Here is a 19,673-nt window from a genome sequence, read left to right on the forward strand (position 1 = left end):
TTTTTCTCTTGTTGACTTTTTACAAAAAAATCTTATCACATTGCCATTTTACCCCCATTTAGTTTTTCTTCGGTCCATGAAATGCTTGCTCTACAAATATTTGCGAAAATCTAATTTGTTTTTTGTTTTGTGCACTACTTTTTGCCCCTTCATTTTTATTCCTCAGACTTTTGTTTGATTCGGCAAAAAGTAAAGCATTTTTTTTCCTTGTACAGTGAGTGCTCTTTTTCCGTCGAACGATGAACGAACAAAAAGAAATAAATAACTTTCAAGTTAGATTATCTACAATGTCAAGAATTTAAATAGGAAGTGTCATGTAGAGAAAATGTTCGTTCATACGTTACAACATTGGAATGCGCATTGTTAGTTATATTGCAAAGCAATATAAATAATAAAAAAAAATAACTAAAAGGGAGAATAGTGATGCAGCATTCAGAAGGACCATGGAACTTTGCAAGGAAATTTTCAGAGCCACAAACAAAATTTAAGAGAAAATTGTTTATTTTTTGAGATTTTTTTTTTTTTGCCAAAACTTTATTTCAAATGACATTTTTTTCATTAATGCTGTCGTGATTTTCGAATATCTTCTAGTTCGAGATGATATTCAATGCTTTCTCTTCAAAGAATAGCATGGCAAAAAAACTTAAAAAATTCGAGCAAGTGTGTGTTATTATTCAAAACACATTGACTGGCTTGGTGGATCATGATTTCTGACACGCCATGTATCTTCATCAACACCTTTGTCAAATTGATTAAATTGCCCTACATACCTGAAGAGTATTGAGCACGGTGTAGAGCATGCTTCTGTTTTGAAACAGTGATCGAAGAATTTTTATACCCTCCACCATAGTAGGGGGTATACTAATTTCGTCATTCCGTTTGTAACACCTCGAAATATGCGTCTAAGATCCCATAAAGTAAATATACTCTTGATCGTCATGACATTTTAAGTCGATCCAGTCATGTCCGTTCGTCTGTCTGTCGAAAGCACGAAAGCTTTTGAAGGAATAAAGCTAGGCACTTGAAGTTTTGGACAAATACTTTTTATTAGTGTAGGTCATTTAAGATCTTAAATGGGAAAAATAAGTCCTCGAAATTTTGGAGGTGGTTTTTCTGCGACTTTTTATCAGCCATGACAAGTACGATTCACATCGGTCAATAACTTTGCAATTCATATACATATTGGTAAAAGTCATTCAAAGAACTTTACAAATGCAATCCATGATGGAGGGTATATAAGATTCGACCCGGCCGAACTTAGCACGCTTTTACTTGTTTTTTTCTTCTTTTTTATAATGGACAAGTAAATCCAGAAGATAAAACAGCAACAACCATAGTGTGACTCGTTTCATTTTTCACTCTATTGTATATGTGTGTGTGTTTCTAGCTAACTTTATTTTTACGTCGCATGCGTAACAGACAATTACTTTGGCCAAAGTAGCTATTGTGCGCAAAATTTGCGATATAATGCAGTTCTCTGGTATCCACCACCATGGATTCTGCTAAAAATTTCCCTTCATTAACTCTGTTCGAATTTGAATTATTTCGCAACACTCTATTGTATATGTGCGTGTGTTTCTAGCTAACTTTATTTTTAGGTGGCATGCGTAACAGACAATTACTTTGGACAAAATGGCTATTGAGTGCCAAAGTTTGGAGTCCCCCTGGGACCCTATCCCAATTTTTTGTTTTAAAGTTACTATAAAATGGGCAAATAGAATTTCGCTTGAAAGGCACAACGTATCACCGAGTTCAGGTATTTTTGAAAATAGGTTTAAAAGGGAGGATCCGCTCCCTCTTAAAAAGAAATACCCTATTTTCACCACGGGACCGTCTGCGAAAATTAAAAAAAAAACGCTTTGCCATTTTTGAATCTTTACGGGAAGAACAAACAAATAAACAGAAATAAATTTTTCAGGGTATTATAACTTTGTGAATTTTTTTGCAACGCTAAGAAGTTGACGAGCTAGACCTATTGTTAAGTATACCGATCGGCTTAGAATTATTTCTTAATTCGATTTAGCTATGCCAGTCCATCCATGTTTTCTTGTAATCAAGGTACAGGTCGCAGTTATTTCCCTGATGCATAGGTCGGTTTTGTTGGTCCAACGACAAGGTCTTTAGATTTTGGAAAAAATCGGTCCAGATTAATACAATATTATGGCTGCTGTAACCACAATTTCGGCCCGATTTTTAAAAAATTTTGCATGAAGTGGTTTGCGTCTTAATTTCTAAGCCAAATTTCGAAATCGGTTCAGTTTTACATATAGCTCCCATATGTATCTTTCATCCTATATGGCTGCAGTGCTCACAATTTTGATCCGATCTTTACACAAATTTGCATGTGGTGTTTGATTTGACGTCTCCATTTATGCCCCTCAATTTAATCGAAATCGGTTCAGTTTTAGATAAAGCTCCCATCTATATCTTTCATCCGATATGGACTATTGTGACTGCAGTAGCCACGACTTTCTTGCTATCTTTATATTATATGCTCTCTGTTTTGAAAACACTTATGCTCGTCGTAGTAGGTTTTACAAGTTTCTTGAAATGCTGTTTCCTTTTTAATTTTTATAGCATACTTTTAGGGTTTATTTAAATGAAATTTATAGAAATAATCGTAACCTCTTCCAAATATAATTTAATCTAAAAATTAGTTTCTTTTACATTTCATCTATCATTTTGCTTATATTTATATCCTTGTGTTGCAATATATATAAAAAAAGAAAATTAAAAAAAATCAACTTTTGTACATAGCAGACAAGCAACCATCCATTCATGATATGTTGGTTCAAGAGACACAACCCATCAAGCGTTAAGTTTTATTGCAGTTACTATTATTGTAGGTGTTACTTGGAGTTGCAATTGCAAAGTTGAAAATGCAGTGCTAGTAGTAAGACCACTCCTCCAAATCCCCCTGGCTACATCTATACTATATTTTCCAAGCCAAATAGTTTGATCACAAGATAAGGTAGAATAAAATAAAAAGGGAGATTGCCAGGAAAAGCAAAATTCTTAACACTTTGGCCAGTGCTAAGATAGCTTAGGATGAAGACTCTAACCAACACCAAACCAATTCTTTGAAGTTTAATATATCTTTGTAGGATTTCTGATGTTTTTTGCTTTTTCACTTTGCAATATATAAGCATAAGGAAAGTAGGTAAAGGGTGTTTGTAGAAACGGGTGATAGAGCATAGATAAGATTTTTTTTTTTGGATTTTTATGGGCAGTTATCCAAAGTAAAAATTAGTCTAAGGTTTATTTATAAACATTGCCTACTTTTAGGGGACTTTGAAAATGTTTTCTTTCGATCTTATTCACAAAACTTTATGTAGATTTGAAATAGAGCACAACTAATGAATCTATTAAATGTAGTAGTCTCGGCAGCAAGGGCGTCGATTATACAAATGTCATTTATGCAAATACATTTAACCATTTATGCCAATGCAAGGTGCTGATTTAACTTTCTATGTTATTACGATAATACATTATAGTCATAAGTTGCCTTTATTATGTTTCTAATTTTCTTTCATTATTAAAAAAAGTCTCAATAAATATAAACTTAACTTTAACTTTGATTTTCATGGGCAGCTATGGAAAGTATACATTTGCTTACAACCATTGCCTGCTTTTTGGGGACTTTGAAAATATTCTTTCGGCCTTATTCACAATACTTTATGTTGATTTGAAATAGGTTTATTTGACAGATTTCCTTTGTAGAACTGTCAAATAAACCTATTTTGAGGTTCATTAAGTTTTGTGAATAAGTCGGTGTAAATTTGCACAAAATTTATTAAACTTAGCATTGGATGACTTTTTTGGAAATATTGGAATCATAAATTTACAAATAAAATATTGTCCAAAACACAAGTTATAATTCAAACCAAGAAAATCTTGGCGCCATTGAGTTTATTCTAACTATTTTTTTTTAACAAAGTTCGATTTTCGATTTTTATGGGCACTTATGGAAAGTGAAAATTTTTTTATTCTTTATTTACAACCATTGCCTACTTTTAGGGGGATTTTGAAAAATGTTCTTAAATTTACACAAAATTTATTAAGCTTAGTTTTAGATGACTTTTGGGTAAAACTGAAACTACCCATTTACAAATATAATAAATCTTTTGTCCAAAACCCGAGTTGTAAGTCAAACCACTAAAAATTTGACGCCACTGGGTTTAACACTGCTCAAACCAATTTGTTTAACAAATTTTATCATCTCAAAGACCAATTCCTTTGTTGACTTCTTTTTTCCCATTTTTTTCGGATTTTCTTTCGTTTCATTGTTAGTTTGAAGTGCATATTCTATGCTTTACAATTGTTACTGCCGTGTGTAGAAGCAGTTTTTCATCATATGTCTTGTGTTTTTTTTATATATTTGTGGGTGTTAACCAAGTTTAAAGTATGACTGTGAAGAATAAAAAACCAACTGTAGGAAGAAAAGAAATACTACCAAGAATACATATATTACCCAAAAAGCAAAAAGGACGAAAAATGCCATGACAATGGCAACAATAGCAAAAAATAGCAAACGAAGTAAAGTGAAGAAATGAAAAGAAGAGAATGGGAAAAACTAACTTTGAAATTGACTGACATTAGTTGAATAATAATGCCAAACAAAGCGAAAGCAATTCTTTTTTTTCCAAAAAAGGTTTCTTTTTTAATTTTATATTCTAGAACTTGAGTGTAAGCTCAGGAAGATGAATATGATCAAATTTGTTTATATCAGACATTTTTCTAAAGTGTTATAGAAATAACCTTTGAAATAGAGTCCCCTAACAGAATCTCCTGAAAGTCCTTTTGACTTAATAATAGATACGTAATTTTGGAAAAAGTTTTATTTTAGAACCAAAACAAATGTATCGTGATTAACAATGATAACAAAATTTAATAAAAAATATGCTGGAGTTTAAAATCTATTTCAATTCAAAGCTGCAGTCAGGAATTTTTCTTGTTGTTGCAATAATTAAAAGTTTGGGGTGCAATCATCAAAGTCCTGTAGACTAATGCAGAAAGGAACTACACTCGTTTGTGTAATTTTAATATGATAATCTTCAACTTTGAAAAATATCATTGAAATCCTAGTAATAAGGCGCAGGACCCCCAAAAAGCACTCAACATAAAAAATGGCCAGTGTTTTTGTCATTCTCCAAAATACTTCCTTTTTTTCATACTTTATTATCTAGCTCAAACGATTCTTATGTGCTTCAGATGACAGCGGCATTGCCATGCAAAGAAAGTGTTATTATCATCCATGGCACCATGTCGTACCACATTGAAGATATGTTGTCCTTATTGGCTGGCTGCTCTCCTTGCTATGTTGTTGTTCATGTGATGTCAGCTTAAGTTGAAGTTAAAGCAGATAGGAAGAGAGACGATGGCGGCATCAGTCCTGTCATGTAGATTATATCGTCCAGCAATTGAACGCCATGCAAATGTTTAGTGTCGTGGCATCTAAACGACACCATACCAGAGTTCACTCAGAATGTGTAAATGGAAGCTGTCTTGCATTTTGCCCCATCGTCAAAGGATTTTTTCGTTTTTTTTTTTTTTTGTTGTTGGCGCGGAGTGAGCATGTGGGATTTTTCCACTTAGTTTCCTTTTGCATTTCAGGGAATACAGAGTGCCGCTAAACGAATTGGTTACACTTAGTTGCCTGTCGGTTTTGAGTTTCCCTTGTTATGTTGCAAAACAGAGCATAAAATTGGAAAAATGCGAATTCTTATAGATTAGCCAGTGCTGAGAGTTGGGGTGGCAGTCCAAGAGGCAGGATAAAAGATGACCAGTTGCACAAACAGGTATAGAAAAGCGGCAAGCTGAGTTAGATTTTGTTTTTAGAGGATTTTTGAAGATCTATTGACTTTGATAGGTGGAAAAAGTACTTGTTTTGTTAAAAAAAAAAACGGTTTAAATTCGAAGATACGATACACTTGTCTATATCTTAATATTGCTCCCATATAAAAAAATTGTCCTTAAGCCCATAAAAGGATATTGTAATAGAGTTATTCCATTATAGTCATGATTTTTGGAACATATTCCTGCTCGAGATCACATTCAATGCTTTTTATTCAAAGAATAACATATCAAAGAACTTGTGAAAGTTAGGCAATTGTGTGCTGCTTTCAAAATATTTTAACTGGCAAGGTGGATCGCGATTTCTGATACTCTATGGATCTTCATCAACACCTTTGTCAAATTGATATAGGTGCTCTACATACCCAACGACTATAGAGTACGGTGTAGAGCCCAGTTTGTTTTGAAACTGGGCTCAATATGTCCTCTAACTCTTCTTAGCGCAGTAAGAGTTAAGAAAGCCTTACTTTCCACCATTCCGATACAAATTAATGATCACTTCTAAGAACAACAACCACATCAAAATTGCCATACTCTTTTTCTTGTGCATTTGAACATTGATTGAATGTTATTGCAAGTGGTTCGGCCACATTGACCTACAGCGCAGCGACGGGCCGGTTCATTTGGTTTGTCTGTTTGCGCTCTTTTATTTTGATCTTTAAAATCTTTTCGTGATTTTTCGAACATATTCCAGCTCGAGGTCATATTCAATGCCTTTTCTTCGAAGCATAGCATATCAAAGAACATTTAAAAAAGTTGGGCAAGTATGTCCTGTTTTCAAAACACTTTAACTGGCAATGTGGATCATGATTTTTGATACGCCATATATCTTTATAAACACCTTTGCCAATTTGATAAAGGTGTTCTACATACCCAACGACTATTGAGTATGGTGTGGAGCACGCCATACTCAGTAAGGGAGAAGAAAGTCTTGCTTTCCACAATTCTCTCTTCAAAGCATAGCATAGAACTTTTAAAAAAGTTAGACAAGTGTATCCCGTTTTCAACACACTTTAACTGGCATGGTGGATCACGATTTTTTAAACGCCATGCATCTTCATCAACACCTTTGTCAAATTGATTAAGGTGCTCTACATACCCATCGACAATTGAGTACGTTGTAAAGCACGCTTTTGTTCTGAAACAGGGCTCAATGGGGTCTCTGACTCTCCTTAGACCATAAAGAAAGTAGAAACCTTACTTTCCACTATTCCGAGACATTATTAAATTAATTTCTGTTATATTGAGTTAAATTGAGTTCTAGGACTATTTTATCTAAAAACGTCTCCTGGTCACTCTAAACCCATGACATTGCTTCTAATCGAATGTGATGTGTCACAAGTTCACAAGAAACTTGATATTCTAGACCATGCATGGCTATGGCTTTTTGCTGATGTCATATACACACACACACACGTGTGCACACAGCTTCTTTGCCGTCGCTAAAGTCATCATGGCTCGTTTCCATTCCCTAGAGAAATGACCAACATTTTTTCATCTTTGACATTTTTTTCTTTTATTAGAGTTGGTTGGTGTAGCTATATCTAAAAAGCTGTTAAATGGTGCAAAATGTCACAGTTGATCTTTGTATGGAATTTGAATATATAAAATGATTATTCATAGAGTTGTGGTCTTTGTGCACCATAGTTCAATGTCTGCTGTGATGGGAAATAGGAAGGTGTTGTTATGCAGTTTGCCAGGGGTTGGGGTTGTATAAACTATGTCATTACATTTGGAATAGATTGAAATTATAACGGGAAACACTATGCAGTACATGCCACGACATTGTAAGTTGATGTCGACATTGTAAGTCGATAATTTGTCTGTCTGTACGTCAGACCTTTCCTCTACCCACCCGCCTGCGTAAGGTGTATACATTCGAATTAGCTTCTCAAGTCAGCATTTCAGAATGGCTAGGGAGCTAAGTGCCTGCATTTTCTAAGCCAATACCTGGCTTTCGCGGCTAACAGACACCGGTATTTAGGTGGGGGCACCATACCAGATATGAACCAACTAAGGGAAGTGGAAAATAATTAAGGATTTTGTAAGTAGCTCGGAATTCCTGACTTAAAATTTTCTTTTTCGAGGTTACTTTTTAGTTTTTAGAGCGCATAACAAGCCTATTACTGGCATAGGTGTATGTCCAGAGTGGCATGGGTCGGATTAATATCTGCACCCTCTTTTCAGCCTAACCTAAGTTCCTGCAAGAAATCCAAACATAGAAAAAGGTATTTATCCATAATTCTGTATCTTCTCCACACAATTGCGTACACGTAGACTTTATCATGGGATGGGTTGGTTTTAAATTTCTCATTTTATGAAATATTGACTTGAGGCCACGTTCAGTATATAGTCAAAACATTTGAAACTGATTTAGGTATGTAAGTTTGTCCGTGTAAATATCTGTCCGCTAATTCATTTGGTTGTCCGTCTATCTGCCTGTCTTACTGAATATGCACCTAACCGTTCCTCTGTCCGTCCTTCCGTCTGTTTAAGGCCTACTCGCGCCTATGAACTTCAGCATTTTTAGGCTCTCACAGTAGTTCTGATTGACGAGGGAGCTTAGTGTCTGTAGGATATCCAGGCACAGAATGAGGTATTCACCCATAGTTCTGTATCTTCTCCTTGAAATTGCGGGGCAATTGTTTTCAACTCTTCCTTGTCACCAACACAGACACTGTTGAAGTCCACCCCTTTTCTATGTCCAGCGCTACGTCAAAGATCGAACGTTGCCATGAGCAGTCACAACACTTATAAGCAGCCCTAGGTCGTGATTCCTCAGTGCCGCGAAACATCCGGCAACTGTTCCGCGAAACATGCAGCCACTGGACCTAGATCACCCAGTCAGTCACGCCATCAGCCCACATCTTTGTCGTGCAGTTATATATATCGCGGTGGTATGAGCTGGTCCCATCCTCAATCCATTCTCTCATCGCCTTAAGTCTCATAGCTGCTGTGGCGGTTATGAGACTTAAGGCGATAGGACAATACATGGAGGATGGGAGCAGCTCATACCATCGAGGTATAATCGAGGCGACGATAGGAAACCTAAAGGAAGGGAAGAGGTTTCCGATCGGATACCTGAGACGACACTTGAGGTCCAGTGCGAGCCACTGCTGTCAGCGGCACCAGTCTGGAAGATCATTTTACACAAATGAATCAAAACTAGGGGACAGAGCGGGCCTAGGGGTCTACATTGAGAATCCAAAAACTGAGATCTGTTTTTGACTGCTTGACCACAATACGGTCCTGCAGACAAAGATCCGGGCGATCAGGGAATGCGTAAAGTGGTGTGGTGTGGTGTGAACATCTTTATGGCCAGTAAAATGGCCATAAGGGCAATAGCAACCAGGACGGTAAGGTCACGAGCAGTATTTGAGTGCAAAACCCGGCACCCACATCGTTTGGGTACCGGGCCATAACGGAGTAACGGGGAATAAAAGGGCAGACGATTTGGCGGTGAAGGCCAGAAGAACTGCCGTCGATAAACTTGGTTAATCCGAAGCTTTTCGGATCGACACACTCCGATTTAAGGACAGTCGGTAGGACGGGATCTTGAGAGGACGAGACTATTACCGAAAGGATGTAAGAAGGAGGTCAGTATAGTTTATTGTCGAAAATCACCATAAGATACTTGGCCTACGGAGCATGGTGCTACTCTATTCCTTATGAACAGGCCACCTGAAATAGCCCAGCATTCTTTCCCTGGTGTTAAAATACCAGCACAATCAACTTGGGATTTGGCATAAAGCAATTTGACCCTCGCCAATTAAATAACTTTTTTAGCACTCCTCGAGGACTTGAGAACCACATTAATAACCGAATGCCACAAAAAGGGGATAGAACCTTTCCTTGCAGAGTTCCTCTAGTCAAAATTTTACTATTAGAGCCCTCAGTTAATGATGCCTTGATAATCTGTCCTTTATGCATTAGCCTTCGCCCATCCAGGCAGTTGAAGAGAGACGGCCAGCCAACATCATGATGACGTCATCCGTAAAGTCAATTACCTTCACCATTTTCCACTCCTGAAAGGACCTGGTAATCCCATTGATGACCAAAACCCATAGAAGGGGGGTTAGAAACCCTCTTGCTGGGTTCCTCTGGCCACAAAATTCTCTATAAAACCCTCCGCTACTGATTGCAATCGATTGCAGCAACGTATTAACCCAATTCACCAGGAGCGAGAATTCTTTTTTGGTTTAAGGGTCATATATAAACTTCAAATTCGCAATGTTAGAAAGCCTTTAAAAGTTCCTGTGTCCAAGAAGGCCAGCAAAGTGAAGTCATCTTCTTCCAAATATCCTTCAATGCAGAAAATCACATCATGAATGGCATTTTTAACCTACCGACCCTTAGTGAAAGCATGCGGATAACCGAAACCGGTGAAGGACCGAGACGACTTTAATATACATGTCACGTGGTCTCTCCAGAGCCTTTTAGATGAAGGTCAACAGCCTAATTGGTCTGTATGCCTTTGGTCTCTGAGGTCCTTAAGAAGAAGAATGGGAGACCAATTGGTCTGTAGTCCTCTGGGCTTCAAAATCTCTATGACGAAGAATAAGAGACTAATTACCCTGGACTCGGTTTTCCCGATTTCGAAATGAAAACCCCATAATGCCGGCAATAATTGTCACTTTCATCTAACTTAAGCTTTGTCGTCGTTTCCCAATATTGATTCATACCATTTTGTATAATTTTTCCGAACCTTTAATTCTTCCAGAATTTCGAAAGGCAGACGAGGCATGACGCATTTAACATGTTTTGCCTATTTAAATTATTTAGGAATTTTATTTATGACATAGCCTTAGTCAAATCTTAGACTTTGTATTAAGCCTAAAATGGCCATTATAACGAAGAGGACCATGCCGAAAAGGCTCTTTGATAGCAACATTTTAAAATTTAATAAAAAGAATTTCACAAGTCAAATAATATGTATGCACATCCACACAAACATACTCTTTTTGCCTTTTTTACATAGGGCTTTAAGTAAACAACGATTTTACGACAAACGCCATTTAAATATGAAACATTTAAAGGCCTTTGTGCAGCATACAAAAAGACCGAAAAATAAAAAAAAATAAAAACATTTATCTTTTGGCTCATAAAAATTCTTATCACATACGAAAATATACGTAAATGTGCTTTCACATATATTTCATATTATTTTAGTTTATACATTAGGACATACACACATATATCCTTAAACGGACGCTTGCATACATGTACACAAACTCCTATAGCCGTACACATACGCATACGGACTCACGTGCGCATAAACAAACATTAACAACAACAGGCCATTGTGCAGCTCCTAACAGCAGTTAACTTTCATTTGTTACAATTGTATATGAAATAATATGTAAGCAGTATATGTAAGTGTCTGTCTGTATGGGTGTGTGTGTGTGTATGTGAGTGTGTGCATTGTCTTTGCGAGAGTGTGAGTATATATGAGAATTGGTTATATTCCTTAGAGGCAGCCACTAAGGCTTAGGTGTTGATGATGAGCGGATGTCGGATGCAGTATTAGTCTTACTCTTACTCTTACTCGTTGGCAGATTTTCCTCTGTGCGTGTGAGTGTGTGTGTGAGTATATGTTTGGGCGGTACTGAAGTTGGCAGTGTTAACGTTACAGGATATGAATGTTTATTTCGCTTTACTAATGTAATTTATTAAGTGATAATTTATGTGCTTAAAGCTCAAAGGATAACTTTTTCTTCTTTTGTATGTTTTTCGCTCTCACACACACACACACACACACATAGGAACACATTCATATACTTAGCTTGTTGGTTACCGAAACTCTGTGAAATGGTGATATAAACAAACCGGAAATGTTTTAAGGGGGTTTGGTAACTGAAATCTTCTGCAACACATATCCTTTGTCTGTTTTCCCATTTCCCGTGGCCCCTTTACCATGGCATTTCCTTACAGTTTTACAACTGTTGGCAAAAATATGCTGCTTGCGAGAGAAAGCATAAAAGGAACAATGGCGTTGGCGGTAACCGAAAATTCACCATGAAACTAAACTGAAAGCCCCAGTAGTTGAGCTGACAGTTTTGCAAAAAAAAACCAAAAAAAAAACGATTTCCCAAAAAAGACATGAGACAAATAACAACAGTAATACTTCTTGCCTTAGTAATATTGTCGTCGTCGTTGTTGTTGTTTGTTGCTTTCAGTTTACTTGCTCCGCGTAAAAATATATACGCTGAGCTGACTGACTAACTGCAGAGCAGCAACTAAGCAAAAAAAAGGTCCTTGATGATGGCTGAATTATCACATATTCATGGCATGTCTCGCGCGCATTGTTGCCTGCTGGCATGCTGCAGTGAAGCCAACAATAGCAAGGCAGGACAAATGTAACAGCAGCAGCGTTGCTAGCACACGGGTGTGGTGTTTATTTGTTGCTGCTCTTTGTCAATGCTATTGCCTTGTTCGTCTTCCTCTTCTTCTTTTGTTTTCATTTATACTACAAAGTTATTTAAGGATAATATTTATTTGATTTTATATATTTGGTGTGTGTGTTTGTGTGTGTAGGGATATTTCTCTTTTACATTCTGTTGCTTTGGCCACATAAACAAAAAGAAAGCTGGTGTTTTCCTTAAGATATATTATCTGACTTGAAGACTGTTTTAGCAGTATTTCTGGTATTTGATGTTAGTATGTGTGGATTGTCGCCGTCGTCTTCGTCGGGACGCTGGCACAAGGACACTGTGCTGATAATTTATTGATAGTCTTAGGGTCCTGACAAACATATTTTATGCTGTCGTTTTTCCCCCTTTCTCCTCTCTTGTTCAATAAAACACTGCTGCAGACGAGTTTCCCACCCAAAACATTTCATTACGGAGACTTGTTTTATATGTATGAAGTAGCAATAAAATGCCACACATGTATGTATGGGTATATACATTCACACATAAGATATTAACTGAATTCCTTTTTCTCACTTACTTTATAGCTTAAGGTGTTTGTGTGTTCTGTATACATATATTGTTTTTATTTCTATTTTCATCTGTCTGACATGCTCTTTTGTTTCTATTACAGGGTCGTTGTAATCGTGATAAACCGCCTTGCAAATATTTTCATCCTCCACAACATTTGAAGGATCAATTATTGATAAATGGCCGTAATCATCTTGCCTTGAAAAATGCTTTAATGCAACAAATGGGTATTGCACCAGGACAGCCAGTTATACCAGGACAAGTGCCAGCAGTGGTAAGTCAAGAAAACGTTTATATATAACCTTATTTTATATCTATAAATTTTTAATGTGAATTTTTTGCAATAAATGTAAACCTTTTACGTATTTAAAATGAGGGAAGAGATGGGGGGTGTATTTGTGAGGCATTTTCAACAATTTGCGGCAATTTTGTGTTGCCTGAAAAAGCCTAAGGTCCAAATGGCATTAAATTAAATATGGAAATTTAAGTATTTCGTTAAAACAAAGTCAAATGATGGCTATTAGATGAATAAAAAAAAATGGAAATTTTAAAGCATACTTTTGGGGGATTAGATAGCATTATAGGTAAGGATATGGTAGCATGAAATCAGAAGCACTTCGACAATTTGTGGTCGCACCGGTATAAAAGTGATAGTAGCGAGCTCGGATAACCAGGGTGGGAGCTCGTGGACCAGATTCCCAATAGAGGCCTGGTCTGTTGCTACCGTGGCATCGCAATGGACTAAAATAGTCTTTGTAAGTCTGTTCAGCAAATAGACTATCACTCTTACCTAACCTAGCCCAGACAATTTTAGACCATTGTGATTCCAGAAGAGAAGAAATCAAATCCCTCTTCTGGTAAACCAAGCTCACAATCAACGCAGTGCTTCTAACAGACTGCGGACCAATACACTGATCCAATCATTAGACCAGTACCGGATGGACGGGGTCCTTAAAACTGAATAAACCATATGCTAAGGAACAGATGGATAAATTGTGGGTCCCATGACATAAATATAAGGAAGAAGGTGACACAAGGCACGCCACAGAACGGCATTTTTTTTGCCACTGGGTGACCACCATAAATAACCTATTACGGATGCTGACTGAGGAGGGACTAGAACTCGTTTGCTACACAGACGATATTTTACTACTTCTAAGAGGTAAGAATACGAATCAGTTTTGCAGAAGTGCCGAAAGGGTCTTGGAAATGGCATACGACTGGGCCAGACCTAGGGGTCTCAATGATAACCCAGAGAAGACTAAAATCTGTCTGTTCACTATAAAGATGTAGATATGCAGATTTGTAGCCAATGTGCCGACATAGTGTTTAAATCCCGTAAAAAAAGCATTTATTATCGGATTTTGCTGGAATTTCACACAGTGACATCCATTAAGCCTACCGTCATTCGACAAGAATATGATCTAGATCAGACTAGCCCCTATTTATTGTAGATAAAACTATGGATATGGATGGGAAGTAATAATAAAATAGGATTAATTTATCCATGGTGGTTGGTATCCAAATTTCGGCTCGGCCGGACTTTACACGATTTCAGTTGTTATACCCACCACCAAAGGATGGGGGTATACTATTGTAATTTCGTCATTCCGTTTTTAGCACTTTGAAATATTCGTCTAAGACCCCATAAAGTATATATATGTATTCTTGATCGTCATGACATTTTAAGTCGATCTAGCCACGTGCGTCCAATCTTTCGTCCGTCCGTCCTTTCGTCCGTCCGTCCTTTCCGTCCTTTCCGTCCGTCCGTCCGTCCTTTCGTCCGTCCGTCCTTTCGTCCGTCCGTCCTTTCGTCCGTCCGTCCTTTCGTCCGTCCGTCCTTTCGTCCGTCCGTCCTTTCGTCCGTCCGTCCTTTCGTCCGTCCGTCCTTTCGTCCGTCCGTCCTTTCGTCCGTCCGTCCTTTCGTCCGTCCGTCCTTTCGTCCGTCCGTCCTTTCGTCCGTCCGTCCTTTCGTCCGTCCGTCCTTTCGTCCGTCCGTCCTTTCGTACGTCCGTCCTTTCGTCCGTCCGTCCTTTCGTCCGTCCGTCCTTTCGTCCGTCCGTCCTTTCGTCCGTCCGTCCTTTCGTCCGTCCGTCCTTTCGTCCGTCCGTCCTTTCGTTCGTCCGTCCGTCCTTTCGTCCGTCCGTCCTTTCGTCCGTCCATCCTTTCGTCCGTCTGTCCTTTCATCCGTCCGTCCTTTCCTCCGTCCGTCCGTTCGTCCGTCCGTCCATCCTTTCGTCCGTCCTTTCATCCATCCTTTCGTCCGTCCTTTCATCCGTCCTTTTGTCCGTCTGTCCTTCGGTCTGTCCTTTTGTCCGTCCTTCCGTCCGTCCGTCTTTTGCAGATGCTGTGGGGACATCGAAGAAGAACACCTTCTGTGTGTTTTTCCTGCACTAGCAGTCAGAAGGAGTTCCACTTTATGTTGTCATTTCTTTGAGAACCTGTCTGATTTAGCGGATTTTAATTAAACCAAAGAGAAGATATCCCAAACAAGAAATTCACAGTATAATATAATAATCAAATTTATTTGATTTTAAACTTAATTTGATAATATATGTTTTTGCTTTTGTTTTCTTTGAATTTTTTGCATTCATTTCGGTTTTTTCTAACAAACGGCCCAATTATCTAAATTCACTTATTACCTGTCAATTTAATTAGAATTTACATTTATGGATTGAATGTGTTTAGAAATTCGACTTGTCATCATCATTGTCCCAATTAAGGAAGGCTTAAATAAAACTGGATCTTTTGAGTTTATGTAAATAGAAATGACATCATGCTTAAGTTCTTTGCTTTTTAATAATTGCTCAGACTTCATTTATAATAACGAACGAAGAAATTATGGAATAAAATGCATATTTTATGATGCATAAATTTTGTAAGGACAGCTTAAGGCCATGTGGCAAAATGAAGCCAATAATAGGATTTCTGGGGTGAACATCAAATCAAATTTTTCAGAGATGGTTATTTCAAGCATTTATTAGACAACAAAATGAGGTACTTTCAGCAGTTCAGACTTGGCTTTAAAATAAAACAGCTAAAACTTGAAGCGCCAGTACTCACTAAACCTGTATGGGGGGTGAACATCAAATTACATTTTTCAGAGTTGGTTATTCCAAGCCTTGTTATACAACAAAAGAAGATGCTTCAGCATGTCAGGCTAGGCTAAGAGCTACAACTTGAAGCGACAATACTCATTAAACGTTTATGAGGGGAAAATTTATACTTAACTAGCCAAAGCAGGCCCACTCCGCTGCGCCTTCTTTAACTCTCTAATATCTTTTTGGGGTGGAGACACTTTGCCCTGAATGCGGATATCGGATTCGTGCCATTGTAGCCTGAGAAGCTGAACGCGTTCGAATCCTGGCGAGAACATCGAACAAAGCGGTGTTTATCCCTTCTTAATGTTGGCGGCATTTGCGAGCTACAATGCCATGCATGGTCATTTAAAAAAATTTCCGCAAAGAGGTGTCGCTATAAAAGAAAGTTCCTTAACATTGAGTTTAAACTTGAATCGGAAATGTTGATGTGTGAGAATTTGCCCCATCTCGGTTGCTGGTGGTAATTTGCTTCCTTAGGGTAATGTTCTCATTAGGGGAGGGATGGCATCTCCGACATTTCGACTCAAAAATGGATACCGAATTCGTGCTGCACTTCCAAATCCCTTTAATTTGAGCCCCATATTGCCATGACCGGTAAATATGAACTGCGTGGAGGGTGTTTTGGGGATGGGACGGCCACCGGCACTTTGCACTGAAATCAGATATAAATTTGGTTCTTTATTCCCAACGGAAATAAAGTTCAGTACCCCAAAATACTTGGCTCCAAAATTGGATATCAAACTCGTTTTCTACTCTCAAATACCTTTGAGTCCCATATTGTCATAATGGGTCAAATAACCCATTTTACGTATATTTAGGAGGAAAGGCCACACCTAGACTTGAACGCAAATTTTAATGTCATATTTTAATGTCATATAATCTACTCCCTAATATCTTTTATTTGAGTCCCATATAGCCATGGACGGCTAATAGGCCCATTTAGGGGTATTTGGGGTGTGGGCGACCTCCCATTACTTGGACCTATTGTTTTATGCCATATTTGTAATCTACTGCCTAATACTTTTCATTTGAGTCCCATATTGACATGAACTTCGAATATATCTGTTTAGAGGAGTTTTGGGGTTGCGGGGGGCCCGCTGGGTACTTTGTGGAGGTGAGGTAACTCCCTATACTTCACATGAATTTGTATGCCAGATTCGTTATTTACTAACGCATACTTTTCATTTGATACCCATATTGTTCTTATCGGTCCACATTTGATTTTGGGTGTTGTTTTTGGGGTAACGGTGGAGGGTCCGCCCCCTTCCGTTATCAAAAAATTATAAAGCCTATTCCTACTTCCTGACGATATTCGTAATCTACTCCCGAATACCTTTCATTTGAGTCCCATATTGTCATGATCATGAATTAAACCTATTTTAAGGGGTTTTGGGGCTGGGGCGGCGCCCCAGGTACTTGGACCCAACTTTTATTATGAAATTCGTACTCTACTCTTGAATACCTTTCATTTGAATCCCATATTGTCCCGATCGGTCCACTTTTATTTTTCGGGTAGTACTTTTGCGATTAGGGGAAGGGTCCGCCCCCCTCCCGATATCAAAAAAATTATATAGCCTATGTTTCCTTCCAGACCAACCTACGCAATCTGTAAAAATTTCAAGGTAATCGGTTCAGCCGTTTTTGAGTCTATTTGAGGAGCAAACAAACAAACACAAATTGAATTTTATATATAAGATTTACAACATTTACAGATCTCGCGTAAGTTTCTTAGCTTTTATTCAGAAAATCCTTTCGTTTTCTTCTTCCTCTACATTGCTGATCACATTTCAGTGCGTGGATGCCTACAACCAAAATCAGTTTCTATTCAGTTCTATCGTATATTTGTATACCCACCACCGTAGGATAGGGGGTATATTCATTTAATCATTCCGTTTGCACCACATCGAAATATCAATTTCCGACCCTCCAAAGTATATATATTTCGGATCGCCGTAAAATTCTAGGACGATGTACCGATGTCCGTGTGTCTGTCCGTCTATCCGTCCGTCTGATGTAATCACTCCACAGGCTTCAAAAATTGAGATATTGAGTTGATATTTGGCACAGATACGTCTTTTTGATGCACGCTGGTTAAGATCTTGAACGGGTTAAATCGGACCATATTTGGATATAGCTGCTATATAGACCGATTTTCCGATAAAGGGTCTAATGCCCATAAAAACTTTATTTTTCATCCGATTTTGCTGAAATTTGAAACAGTGGGTTATTTTAAGCCCTCCGACATCTGACCTAAGTATGGTTCAAATCGGACTATATCTAGATATAGCTGCCATTAAGAACGATCTGTCGATAAAGGATCTGGAGCCCATAAAAGCTTTATTTTTTATCAGATTTTGCAAAAATTTAAAACAGTGAGTAGTTTTAGACCTATCGACATCTGATTTAAATATGGTTCAGATCGGACTATATTTAGATATAGCTGCCATATAGACCGATCTTCCGATAAAGGGTCTGAAGGCCATAATAGCTTTATTTTTTATCCGATTTCGCTGAAATTTAAAACAGTGAGTAGTTTTAGGCCTCTCAACTTCCAACCTAAATATGGTTCAGATCGGACTATATTTAGATATAGCTGCCATATAGAGCGATCTGCTGATAAAGGGTCTGAAGCCCATAAAAGCTTTATCTTTTATCCGATTTCGCTGAAATTTAAAACAGTGAGTAGTTATAGGCCTACCAACATCTGACCTTAATATGGTACAGATCGTACTATATTTAGATATAGCTGCCATATAGACCGCTCTCCCGATAAAGGGTCTGAGGCCCACAAAATCCCTATTTATAACCCGATTTCACTGAAATGTAAAACAGTTAGTAGTTTTAGGTCTCCCGACATCCGCCACAAATATGGTTTGGATCGGACTATATTTAGATATAGCTGCCATATAGACCGATCTCCCGATAAAGGGTCTGAAGCCCACAAAAGCATTATTTTTTATCCAATTACACTGAAATTTGAAGCAGTGAGTTGTTTAGGTCACCCGCCATCCGACAAAAATATGGTAAAAATAGGACTATATTTAGATATAGCTGTCAAAAAGACCGATATGCCCGATTTTTTTGAAATTTGAAATACAAACTTCAACAGTGGCTTATATTTATAAGACCACTCAATGTCCGTGCCGAATTTGGGTGCATAAGTTGTCCAATTTTCATCGGATTGTGACGAAAGGGGGTTTACATATATATCCGAGGTGGTGGGTATCCAAAGTTCGGCCCTTAATGCCTTTTTACTTGTTGTTTATATACATTATCAGACATCCACAATGATTTTGTTTGTCCATAGATCGTTGCAAAATTACCCATAGGCTTTGATCCAAAAAAATTATCGACAGCTTATATCTTGTCTGTTTTTTAAATATCCTCTTAGTTTGATTGAACTATATCACAACCCCTCAAAAGGAAAAAAGAAAAAACGGACAAAACTCTCATTACAACCAATGACCTTTTGCACACAAATACACCGATTTTTTTATATTAATAATTTCTTTCACACTGTCTGTCGCTGTGTGTGAGTTGGGTGGATTTGGGTTAACAAAAAGCGAGTGTTTTTAGTTGACCAAGCGTATTTAAGCCACAACTATTAACCCATATTGTTCCACTGGTAGAGTATGGCATGAATAAAACATTATAATGCGGATGTTGGGTGTTGAGGTTTAAGAGATATACATTTGCACACGTACACTCACCGATTTACACTCACAGTTTCATAAAGGCGTATAAAAGCAACAGTAACTTTAGTTGACTCTTGAAACAGTGG

The 19,673-nt window shown here is 37.8% G+C and overlaps 1 protein-coding gene across 32 annotated transcripts in view; it reads left to right on the plus strand.

Annotated features, from left to right (window-relative positions):
* Positions 1-19,673, plus strand: part of LOC106083996 (protein muscleblind) — a 913,910-nt gene that overhangs the window by 759,386 nt on the left and 134,851 nt on the right. For 31 of the 32 annotated variants that reach the window (XR_009398299.1, XR_009398300.1, XR_009398301.1 and 28 more), the window contains one exon: positions 12,895-13,065. Coding sequence is in view for 29 of the 32 variants with exons in the window: in XM_059368557.1 (XP_059224540.1) it covers positions 12,895-13,065 (171 nt within the window). In the remaining 3 variants the exon portion in view is untranslated. Of the gene's footprint in view, positions 1-12,894; positions 13,066-19,673 lie in introns of those variants that run through there. The other variant, XM_059368581.1, reaches the window with a different exon arrangement.

This window comes from Stomoxys calcitrans, chromosome 5, assembly GCF_963082655.1.
Source record: "Stomoxys calcitrans chromosome 5, idStoCalc2.1, whole genome shotgun sequence".
Lineage (NCBI taxonomy): Eukaryota > Metazoa > Arthropoda > Insecta > Diptera > Muscidae > Stomoxys > Stomoxys calcitrans.